This window comes from Anser brachyrhynchus (genome assembly GCF_964034855.1).
Source record: "Anser brachyrhynchus genome assembly, chromosome: 3".
Lineage (NCBI taxonomy): Eukaryota > Metazoa > Chordata > Aves > Anseriformes > Anatidae > Anser > Anser brachyrhynchus.
This window is the reverse complement of record NC_137696.1, coordinates 60,862,983-60,875,123: the sequence shown is the minus strand read 5'-3', so window position 1 is coordinate 60,875,123 and position 12,141 is coordinate 60,862,983. Positions and strand designations below refer to the sequence as shown.

General features: G+C 37.7%; 2 protein-coding genes across 11 annotated transcripts in view; one reads left to right on the top strand and one right to left on the bottom strand.

Annotated features, from left to right (window-relative positions):
* Positions 1–1,002: 1,002 nt before the first annotated feature.
* GTF2H5 (general transcription factor IIH subunit 5) lies at positions 1,003–4,550 on the bottom strand. The gene is made up of 3 exons (XM_080587046.1): positions 4,414–4,550; positions 4,149–4,244; positions 1,003–1,390 (listed from the first exon to the last, which is right to left on the bottom strand). The coding sequence occupies exons 2-3, from the start codon at positions 4,181–4,183 to the stop codon at positions 1,210–1,212; spliced, it is 216 nt and encodes a 71-aa protein (XP_080443172.1). The 5' UTR covers positions 4,184–4,244; positions 4,414–4,550; the 3' UTR covers positions 1,003–1,209.
* Positions 4,460–12,141, top strand: part of SERAC1 (serine active site containing 1) — a 39,828-nt gene continuing 32,146 nt past the window's right edge. For 6 of the 10 annotated variants that reach the window (XR_013949239.1, XR_013949240.1, XR_013949241.1 and 3 more), the window contains exons 1-7: positions 4,460–4,585; positions 6,034–6,125; positions 7,475–7,511; positions 7,832–7,968; positions 8,336–8,425; positions 9,675–9,806; positions 11,787–11,908. Coding sequence is in view for 7 of the 10 variants with exons in the window: in XM_080587032.1 (XP_080443158.1) it covers positions 6,035–6,125; positions 7,475–7,511; positions 7,832–7,968; positions 8,336–8,425; positions 9,675–9,806; positions 11,787–11,908 (609 nt within the window). In the remaining 3 variants the exon portion in view is untranslated. Of the gene's footprint in view, positions 4,586–4,615; positions 4,667–4,928; positions 4,949–4,993; positions 5,480–6,033; positions 6,126–6,154; positions 6,838–7,474; positions 7,512–7,831; positions 7,969–8,335; positions 8,426–9,674; positions 9,807–11,786; positions 11,909–12,141 lie in introns of those variants that run through there. The other 4 variants (XM_080587029.1, XM_080587030.1, XM_080587031.1 and 1 more) reach the window with 4 other exon arrangements.

The window sequence follows — 12,141 nt, the reverse complement described above, 5'->3', positions numbered from 1 at the left end:
GAAAACCAAGCTTTCTTTTGAAGCAATGTCCTAGAAGTCTTTCAATTATAAATGATCATTCATAAATCCAATACATTTGGATATTCTGGATAGGAAGCAGGGTAAGAAAGAAAAAATGTAATGCATTATTCTCGTTTCTGTAACCTGTATCTGTCATATTTGTAGACAGAAACCTTTGCAGGTTTTATCATCATGCACTAGCTGACTTACTGAATAAGCCAGTGTTTAAATTAGCAAGTTACAGATGCAAACCTTCAGCATAAAAAAAATGAGGCCTTTTCTTTGCAGGTTTTATCAAACGAGCAACAGAGGAGAAACAGATAAACTGAACCAAAAAAAAAAAAAAGAAAAAACCAAAATCAGATTTTTTGTAAATAGAGCAACCAATTCTTTATTTTCCCCTTCCTGTTCACATAGCTTCTTGTGATTAGGTAGTAGCTTCAGTAAAAAAAATACAAGCAGTGACATCTAAAGGATTGGTCTCCAATTTATGTTCCCCTTTTAACTTGCTATTGTTGATGGAACTGATCAGTTTACAACTCATATGTTATGATGCAGGGTAACAGATTTTGCCTCTACCTGACAAAACCCTAAATTCCCACCAAACTCCCACCACACTCCCCAAACCCAGAACACAGAAACCATAGCCTTAGTAAAACTAGACAATTATTATGGGGTATCTGTAAAATGTTTGACAAAAAATTTTGATGTATAAAACTCATGAAGTTAAAACAATATCCGATTTCTTCTGACCATACCTTCAACTTACAGGGATGTTCCATCAAGCACAGATACTTTAACAGACATCCTTTACATTCTATCAGTCACACTATAACCAGATTTAATCAATTCCACAGGAATATAACATGTCAGGAAAGTTCATACAGCATTCCAAAACTGAAACACCACTCTAGTTTTTGGGTCATACCATTTAACAAGATAATCCTAAAGGAAAAACAGAAAGCATGCATCAAAAAAACACTCCATGCAAGACCTCAAGTATATCATTTTATGGATTTTAATAATGATACCATAATCTTTCAAAGTGAGAAACAAAATTCAAGAATATTTTGAAAATTATCAATTTTCTAGAATAGCCACTTTCACGTAGAATTTACTAACCACGATTTATCTGTTAAAACAGTAACAACCCAAGTTATTGAAATTCACTATTCCCAAACTGGCAGTAATGTCATTTCTCTAGACTTTTTACTTCTGAGTAATAGGAAAAGAGTTCTGGTCCATTAGCTCGCCCACTCTCTCCTGGAGGAAGTTAACCAACTCGGCTAAAACAAAGACATGAGTTTCATCCAGGTCTTGTATGATGAACTTCTTTCCCAGCGCATTTGACTCATCCAAGTAGAGCAGAAACTGCTTCATTGCTGGGTCGCTGTAGAGACAAACACACATCAGATTGCGCCTCATTGTAATAAGATACAGCTAAAACCAAACCAAAACCCACACCCTTTTAAGACATTCCCAAAGTTGTTTGGGAAATAATACTAACGTCGAGAGCTGCTTACAGTCTTAAGAAAGATTATGAAGCTTTTGAAAAAGTTTTTTACTCTGGAAATAAAAAATTGTTCTGGTTACTGTAGAGATAAAAACATAATGTATAACCGTGTCTAAAAAGAATAGGCTGCTTGATTGAAAGAGAAGTGCCACCACACTGCTATTACAAAAGTAGCTTAAAAAAAAAAGCCTCACCTTAACAAGGTGAGTTTAAACTTACATTTCTGTTTTCAGAAATAGCACTTTGAACCATATTTTTCTTTAAGTGTAACCAAAATCCAGTAGAGCAAACACCTTGAAGTAGAATAGTACAGAAGGCAAGTGGTCATATATGAACTGTACATTTACCACACCAACTGAACAGTCCCTTCTTTGTCATGATATCACCTTGGAAGTTAAATTTAAATGTATAGAAGAGAACATTTCAGAATTATGCAAATTACATAACTGAGATGGTTGCATTATACTGAGCAGCTAGATAGAGAAAAAGTAGCTTCAAAACATAAGCTTTGATCTACTGATTTTTTTTTATTTTTTATTTTTTTTTAACAAAACAGGAAAAGCATGGGTTTTGGTAACATTTAGTATTAGATTGCAATAACTGGTGCATGAATACGTGCAGAAAATACAGAAAATTGCACTTGGATAGCTCAGAACACTTTAAAAATACAAATATGGTTGTTTTGACAAAGTAGTAATTGGCAACACCATCTCAAAAGAATTCCTTGGTCAATTGTCTCTTTTAAATGCAGTGTAAGGACCAACACTCCTTTACCTAAAAAGATACCTAAATAGATACCTAAAAGGTATCTATGACAACAACAGCTTACACTATGAAACCAAACCCCTCACCATGCTCATCCACCAGCAAGTCAAAAAAACAATCTTTAGTATTAGCCTCAAACTTGTACAAGTATGATTAGAACAAGATGAGTGTAGAGTACAAAATAATTTTGAGGCAAGGAGAATGGGAAAGTCTGTAATCTCTATCTTCTTTAGCAAAGTTATTCCTTATGTGTCCTGGCATGTGAGAAGAGAAATAAAAGATTACACAAAAGATTTAAGACAAATCAGATAATAGAAGTATGTGGTTCCCAGCCTTCTTCCACACACCCTTTTTATGGGTGCATGAAGGTTTCTTTTTGCTTGTTTCATTCAGCTGTATCTTACCAACATGCCACTAGTACTAGACGGCACTTGTCCTAGTTGGTATGACCAGCCTGATGATGTTAGGCAATATGCACAGACTAATTCTCACAGAATCAACATACAAAGCTGTAATCAGTGCTAGCAGATCTATGCTACAGCAGAAACGCTGATCTTGTTCAGTATTTGAAGGTTATAACCCTTGATATTTTATCCCAAGAACAGCTTAGCTATATACTGGAATAATATAAAAAAAAAGACCTGCACGGGATCAGCATTTCACTGTTTTGTTTGTGTGACTTAAACAGTCAGAAGCATTTTTTTTCCCCCACTCTCTGCCTGCTTGTTTTCTTGAACATCCTCAAAAATTTGGGTTGTAAAAAATTTGTATTTGAAGTGTAAACAAGGGGACAGTTTTGCAAGAATCTTGCATTTTCTTCCAGGATGGAATTTTGTGCCCAGTCATTGGCTACCCTTATGCAATGGCAGGGAGAAAACAAGAAATATCCAACACAAAGATTAGTTTCCCAAGGGGCTGTCGAAACTGTCTGATGGCATAACAAACAGCGTAGATTTGTTATCACATAGAAGATTCCTTTCCCTTCCAGGGAGGATGATTAAGTTCCATTCCAACACTAACAGGAAAGTGGCCACAAGGCTGTACAAGAACACAGATCTTTCAGTATGTGAAAAACAAATAAGGTGCAAAACACAGCGTTGTGCTAACTGCCTGAGATATCAGAACTTCTTGCTTTGTCAGTCAACAGTTCTGCTTTGGGCACCTTTACATAGTCACCGAAGCAACTACATAGCCACATAGACGCTTTCTTGTGTTCAGGTTTGTCAGCATACTACAGTGGGGACAAATTTGAGCAGATAAGCTCTTTATTATGGCAGAATTCAGGCCCTGAGCTGCTCACACACAGCCATTAGATATCCAGATGTGAGCTGGCCCACGTCCGGTCAGCCTGGAAGTTAAGACAGCAAGCACACAGTTGCTTCTGCCCTTTTGCAGTTACAGCCTGTAAACGTGTTTACAATTTAAGTGTACAGCAGATATGTTATGTCATGTAATGATTTGCAATGCCTCCACAAACCTTGACTGATGGTTCCTTTAATGTGGAGGTAAGCAATTATCAGATCCTCAGTCTAGCCTGCATGTAAATAGCCGTGTTGTGTGTTCATCAATAGCTTATTTGAACAAGTGTACTCCTTTTAGAGCATGATCTACAGAGCCACACATCAGCCCTGCACGGAATTTGGGCTGGAATTCATGAAAAGAAAGCATGGAAAATGACCTATTTTCCCTCTGGAATCACTAAAGGGACACGTGGCCCAGGAACCAAACCAAAGAACACTACTTGCAAGGAACAAGAGAAACATGTGACGGTGGAAAAACAGCAGTGGAAAATAAGTGGCTAAGTGGAAAATAACAAGACCCTGGAAAGAAAATCCCGGAGTGCCCGCAGCGGGGGCAGGGCGCCACTCACCACTCGATGAGCACGCCCTTCAGCACGTTCACCATCCTCGCGGCTCTCGCACGGCTCCCGGGAGGCACGGGCTGGACACACGCAGGCAGGGGAGGCCTGCAGGGAGAAGGAAGAAGGAAGGAGAACGGAGCCGCGGCCGCACCCGGCACCGCCGGGGCCCGGGGGCTCGGAGCCCGCCCCGCCTGACGTGAGGGGGTGGGGGTGGGGGGGCGCGACCCCAGGCCCCCGCTCGCTCCCGCCGCGCGCGCCCCCGCGCCGCACGCACCCGCACGCACGTCCCCGCCGCTCCGGCCGCGCGCGCACAGCGCAGGCGCCAGGCCGCGCCCCGCCCTCCTCCGCCCTTCTCGGGCCCTCAGTGGGCGGGCGGCCCGCGGCGCGCTGGCGTCACGGCGGGGCGCGAGGGGAGCGGCGGGGCCGGCGGCGGGAGGAGGCGGAAGGTAGCGGGGGGGGGGAGGGGGCGCGGGGTTGTGAGGGGGGCGTGTGGAGAATGGCTTCAGGTCGCCTCAGGGGAGGTTCAGGTTGGCAATGAGGAGACATTTCTTCTCAGACAGAGTGGTCAGGCGTTGGGACGGGTTGCCCAGGGAGGTGGTGGCGTCACCGTCCCTGGGGGTGTTCAAGGAAAGGCTGGACCTGGTGCTTAGGGACATGGTTTAGTGGGTGACATTGGTGGTAGGGGGGTGGTTGGACCAGGTGATCTTGGCGGTCTCTTCCAACCTTAACGACTCGAGGTATTAATAGAAGGAAACAAAGAAGTCCCCCTGTTTTGAGGAATTGGGCGCTGTCCTTAAAAGCAATCATAAGTTAGTTTATTTATTCCTCTTGTAGAGACTACCTTAAATTCAATGAAAGCATCAGGGGCTCCCGTGTTCCGAGATCAGACTTACTGATCAATATTTACACACGTGATACTTTGTCATTTTCAGTTAATTGTCGTTGTGGCAATACAGACTGTATTTGATATAAGCACATCTATATTTTCAACATAATCACTTGCTAAATATGTTAAATATTGATAATGGTGTGATTTAAACCTGCTCGAACAGATTCACTTAATATTTCAATCAGCATAAGTGTATCAATGCAAACAGTAAAATTTCACCTATCATAAAATTTTAATTTCATGTTTCTTCTGCAGCACATACAGCAACAGATTTTTGTGAATTTTGAGGTTATTATAAATGTGTAATATTCTTAGTGGATTTCAGTGTAATTCTTGCGCTGAAAATATATTCAATCTGTTAAGAATTTGAAGTCTTCAGCAGAAGTAACATACAGAATTTGATTATTGTTGTTGGTAGCCAAAGCAAATTTGTATATTTTCGTAACTTTAGGTAAGTTTTTCTTCTATAGATAAAATGTAAAGGCCTAAATTGCCTTGTTTCTTGATGTTTCTGATGACAAAATGATGTTCTTGGGGCCTAGTAAGTCAAAATAATAGATGTGATAAGACAGAATCAATTAAATAAGGCCTTTAAAACCAGTTGGTTACTGAGCTGTATTAAAATGTGTGTCATACTGAGTACTGTCTTCATGGAGATGTGACCACATCTGGTATTTAAGGGAGAGTTACTAAGAAGTAGGAAAAGAGAACTTAATTGGGGAAGCATACTTACTAATATCAACAGTAACACATAATTGTATGAAACACTGCTGTAGACTTCTGTAATTGAAGTGCAGCCTATTAAATTCAGGAGTTTATAGACTAGTTTAATTAGAGCGTTTTATGTGGAGCAAAATGACATAAATATGGTTTATGACCTTTGCTTTTTATTAAGACCTTTATTATTGTGACCTTTGCTGTAAAAAGTTGGGGGGGTGAACTACTACAGGTTTTCTGTTGTAATTCTCAAATCAATAATTACTTTTTTTATTATTTTTTTAATAGAATGTCAGTGGCTGCTTACTGTATATTTTGCTGTAGGCAGATAAGAACCTCTGGTCCACCCACCCAAAAAACCTTACCGTGGAATGATATAAGTAAGTACAGTTTTGTAAGTATCTTTCAGAGGTGCTAATAAAAAGGGAAGAAATCTGAATTGGTATAACGCTATGCATAATTAAATGCTACAAAAAGATCTAAATCTCTGCATAATTTATGATCAGAAGCTTTTATTTGCCTGAGCTGGATGTCTGCTTCTGACCTGGCTTTGCATAGCAATAATGATACCAGTAGGTTACCAGGATGATGAGAGTTTCCCCAAAATACAGTCTCATTAAATTATTTTAAACTCAATTTTTCATCCTTTTTTTTTTCTTTTTTCATTTTTTTATATCTATCGTGCAATGAAACTATTGTATCTATAAACTGTTAGTCACAGGGCAACACTTGAATAAACATTTAAATTTCTTTTGTTTCTTTCTCCATATTTACTGATTTTAGTTCTGCAATCTTCCCTGCTAAGTTCCTGCTTTCTTTGGTACCTTCTGTAGAGGATGAGAATTCTTACAATTCTAAAGTTTATTTTCCAGCACTAAAAGATAGGATATTTCCACTTCTGCTTGACAGGAAGCATTGCATTTATTTATTTTCTCTCTCTTCAACCTTCTCCGCCAGTTATTTCTTCAGCGTGTATCTGCCTCTTGTCTGCATGGCAAGGTTCTTAAAGCCTTGCAAAGGCAGAACCTGGTGACAGTGGGTATGGGGCAAACCTCCCAGTTCTTGCTGAAGAAAATCAATTTTTCATGATAGGTGAGACATGTTCCGTTGGGTTTGCGGCTACTGTTATTAATAGAGTTGTTTTGGATTGAGATCCTTACATCCAGATAATCAGCTGAACTCTGTCCAGGACAAATACTTCAAATCTGACAGGAATCTTGGGATTTAAAAGGGAAACTGCTGCAAGGGGCATGTGTTCATTCAACTTTTTCCTTTATAAATTAGTTTCAATGGAATTATTTGAAATATGTATTTTCTTAGGGTGATTCTGCAGGACTTTTCACATACAGTGAAGAAACACCCAAGTAATGTAAGGAAAAGTGAACTTAAAATAACATGGAGTCTCAAGTGAATGCTAGTGATATAGATAGAATTGTTACTGTTAATTCCAGCAGCTAGGCAATGAATCAAAATCAATAATCAAAGTAAATAGCACTGATGAGACACGTTTTATTGCCTGGTTTAGGAGAGCAAGAAATTCTAACTGAATAATGTTTTCATTATTTGTAAATTTAGATAGGGATTTCCTGAAAGCCATGGAGAAATAGAAAAACATTAAAAAGCTTACTCTTAATTGCTGAAATTCTTACTGTTTGGTAATCAAATGCCAGGTTTTTATTGAGATGATGCACATGACTTTGATGTGATTTTTTTTTTTTCATTTTTCAAGGAAAAGTTGCAAAGGTAACTGGATCACTTGTACTAGGGTAAGTTGTAACTAACAAGTTTATATGTAACTTATGTATACAGTTAAAATTTTAATGCATGTTACTTTCAAAAATGTGACTATTATGGGACCTCTAGGCATGATAGAATATAGTTTTGAAGCATATTCTCCGGTAATTATTTATTTTATTTATTTATTTATTTTCTATACTGTGCGGAGTTGAAATAATTTGTAGACTCATGTATTTGGTAAAATCTGGTGGTTCACAAAGAATGATTTATACTAAAATGATTGTTAACATTTTTGCCGTGGTTTTTATTTTGTAAGTAATATTCATGTACAGTTCTCTTTTATTTAAAGAGGTTTTGTATTCATTACATATGAAGTTCTGTCCTTAAAGAAATTACTCCAAATCGATACTCAAGCTATACATCAAGAAAAACTTAAGTCCCATGTATATATACGAACGTCTTCTCTAAATCCAAGTGAATATCAAGGTAAGATACATAATTGTTTGGAATCTAAAAATAAAATTTTAAGAGAATAGAATATTTCTGGAATTCACCCTTATATGAAGGAAGATATATTTCTTGAGATCTGTTACAAAAGTAATATTTCCACAAAAATAATATCCTCCACAATGTCACCTAATATATTTTAAGCTGCTACCTGTTTTTTTAATATAGTCCTATATGCACTTACATATATAATGTACTTTATAGCTAAGTGTGTGTGTGTGTGTGTGTGTGTGTATATATACATATATATACACATTTATATATATATATATATATATATATAAAAGAAATAATGTGAGATAGCTGTCTTTCAAACTTCAAGTAACCTGAAAAAATACTCTTTTAGGGATCACATACCATGCCAGAAAAGAAATCCATAAAGCAGTAAGGAAAATTCTAGAAACAGAAGCTAAACTTTTCTGGAGGCCTTATAATGGTAGGTATTAAAGGCACAGCTTTATCCATGAATATTGATTTTGAATAGTAAAACGTAAGCCTTTTAGAAGGTAAAATATTTTTTCTTAAGAACTTAACATTTTCTATTGTGTTTGAAACAGCGGAAATACTATTTAATAGCTTTTAATATAACTTCCTGTATTAATACAGAATATTGATTTTATACGTATTGAAACCATTCTTTTTCCTTAAGGAAGTAAAAGTGATGGTTAAGAAGAGATTTGTTGAAGAAATTTGAGATTATTTTTCTGTTACAGAAGAGATTTGAAGCTTATGATGCCAAGTTAGTATTTGATACCCAAATGTCGTATACCAAAGGATTTTTTTTCAGGGAGTGTAGTGATAGAACAAAGGGTAACAGTATTTAATTGAAAGACGGTAGATTAAGATTAGGTGTTAGGAAGAAATTCTTTATTGTAAGGGTGGTGAGACACTGCAACAGGCTGCCCAGAGAAGCTGTGGATGCCCCATCCCTGGAGGTGCTCAAGGCCAGGCTGGATGGGGCTTTGGGCAACCTGGTCTGGTGGGAGGTGTCCCTGCCCATGGCAGGGGTTTGGAACTGGGTGTTCTTTAAGGTCCCTTCCAACGCAAACCATTCTGTGATTCTATGAAAGGTGTTTTGGAGTTGAAATAATCACTAAAATTTCATTTTAGAAAAGTATGTTATTCTTTCATCAGAATTGCCAACATTAACTTAAAGCAGCACGGTCTTTTTATAAAGGCATGTGTCACTGTTTTTTAGAGTAATTTAAAATAAGAAATTCAATTCTAATTAAGAAACTGCTCCTCAGGCATACTATCTAGTCTCATTTAACTGTCTGTTAAATGGTTACAACAATAAGTACCTCCAGTACAGTGCTATGTAATTAATTGTTCAAGGTCAGAGCTTCAAAGTTGCTAACCATTTTCAGCTCTTACTGGAAGCTGATAAATCTGGTTGGTAAGTGCCAGCTAGTACGTGTATGTAGCAGATATACAGAATTCCAAGTCAGTGACATTAAACTGAATTAAAAACATCCAATTATAAATTAAGGATCAGCATTTTACTAATGTCATTGTCATTGTTTATTGTACCACTTTAATGTTAAAATAATATACTCCAAATTATTGTTAACAGCTAATATTGAAATATTCGAAGGAACAAATGTTTTTATTCAAGGAATAGAAATGTGACTGTTAAAATGCTCTTTAATAATAATAATTTGGTTTTTATTTGTTTTCCGGTGAAGAACACTTCAGTACGTTTGATGGAGAAGATCATGAATGTGCCTTATGGCTCCTCTTGAAAAGGACTCAGTCAGAAAACAAAGAGGTGCGACTGCAGGCTGTACAGGATCTGGCAAAGAACGCTCACTGGCATGGTAATGTCTGCTGATGTAGCTTAATTCAGCTCAGAAACGCAGCAAGTCTCAGCTGCTGCAAATCCTCTGCCAACACCAAAAAAGCCTAGGAGCTGCGAGGAGTGTAATATGCTCTGTAATTTGGTCTAGAATGTGTTTTTATTTACATATCAAGCATGTTTTTTTCCTAATACCCTCATACAGAGTGTGCATCTGCAGTGCAGACCTCTCTGGTTCCCCACCAGTGAGTTGCAAGCACCAGTTAGAATGACGTCGCCTTGGTGTTGGAGAGCAGTTCAGGTTCATTATTTCCTTGGTCTTTCTATTGGGACTGCTAACTAGGTCGCTAGTTCTGGCAGAGATCGTTACAAGGCTCTGTAGCAAAGGGTTTTAAGGCTGTTCTTCAGTTAATAAGAATTGGGTAGGAGCTGATAGGCCGTCATAGCAAGGTAGTAATGACAAACTAGAGGTAGAGGACTTGCATGTGCAAGCATTATTTGTAAGCTCTTTTCTATCCTGGTTGTTTTTGTCGCTTTAGTAGGAAGAAGTTCTAAGGATTCCTAACTCTTCACAAGCATATTCCACAGAATTTTAATGTTTTGGTATTATCAATTCCATTATATATCATAACTTACCATTAAATAGGGAAATCTGCCTTTCTTTTATGGTCTTTTCCCCATTGTTACCCACTTTCCTGTCATGTAAACCACCCTCTAAAGCCTGGTGTAGAATTTAAGATCCTTAAGTCTCTCTGTTCCTTTAGCAGCAAATATCCTGGAAACCCCAAGTAGAGGTTATGTGTATGTCCTTCTCCCCACACCATCCCTAGTCTGGATAAACTAGATGATTCTGTAATCTTGACTCTGATTGTTCTGGTAATCCATTTGGTTGAGGACCTGTCACTCTTGCTGTGCTATTCCACAAAATGGGATTTATGTTGTTCCAGACTGTCTCTTTCAATTCTAATTAATTACCCCAAACTGTACATCAAAAAGCTCCGTTTGAAAACATTTGAAAGCTAGGAGGTACTCATTTAGTATGACTGTCTTGTGTTTATGGGAGAAGACTTACCTGTTAGCAGATTTATCTCAGAATCCTTTCTCTGAAGGTCTCCCGTATCATTCAATGCACAAGATGGCCAGTACACAGGAATCTAATTGCCCTTTGGTATATTCTTTTCCCTGTAGCATTCATTGCTCTAGAATTTGGATGTGTTAGAAACCAAAATCATTTTTGTCAACTACCTCATGAAGAAAATGGCTTTTTTTATCTGATATTCCAAAACCTATTCCAGTGGAGATTGAGACTGAAAGTATGTGCTTTTTTTAAAAGTGTCAGTCCACTTACAATATTGTATTTTCCTTCAGTTTGCCACTTAATTTCAGTCTGTACCTTTCAATTTCTCCAGTTGTAAAGTAGGTAGGGTTTGGAAAGGAACACTGGTTACTGGTTACGTCGTTTCCCCTCAGCAGGATGACTGAAAGTTTGTCCTGTATCTTCAGTAAGGAAGGGATACTTAAAACTGCGCTGTGATAATATCTTGCATTTTCTAAGGTTACCCTAATTTTTTTTTTACTTTAACAATTGTGTTGAAACACAGCTTTTTATATTGTTTAAAGTTATATGCCTATGTCTTGGCAGCATTTGAATTTAAGACTCAGATTTTTAATACTGTATGCACGGAAAAAAAAAATCAGATGCCTTTCAAGTTTTAACTCAAGTCTGGGGTTTTAAGCTTGGATTTGTAGTCCTTGCATTTTTTTCACAGTGGCAATACTGAACATTTGCTTTTGCATGTTTTGTACTTATATCTGAGGATCTTTATCAAACTGGTGTATCATGAACAATTACTGCTCAGGTATATTTTGTTTCAGCATAGTGCTGGTCTAACAAGTGCTGTTTCACCTTTTGGAATTCATGACTGATCAGAAACCACATTTAAAACCAAAGGAGATATTTACAGTCAGTTTTAACCCTAACGCTCAAGTTTTTGTACTACAGATTATCAATATGGTACAGTTGCTCAAGCCTGCGATCAGAGGACTGCTATAGGTTTGGCTCGATCCAAAGATGTCGACCTTCGCTTTTTCCTGCCTCCACCATCACTGCCAAAAATGAAGAATGTAAGTAAATGAAAAGTAGGTATTAGCTGATTTTTGCTTACTTGTTTGTTTTTAGGACTTCCCTTGTTTGTGACCATACTGAGTGGAGTTCTCCTGGAGAAGAAAATCAGTACTGAAATGAGGACCAAAATACAAAACTATAATATAGTGGTACACCTCTGGAGTATATCTGTATTAGGGAATGACGTGATGCAAAAAAGCTAGGAGTGGGGGTTTGATCAATTATTGTTCTT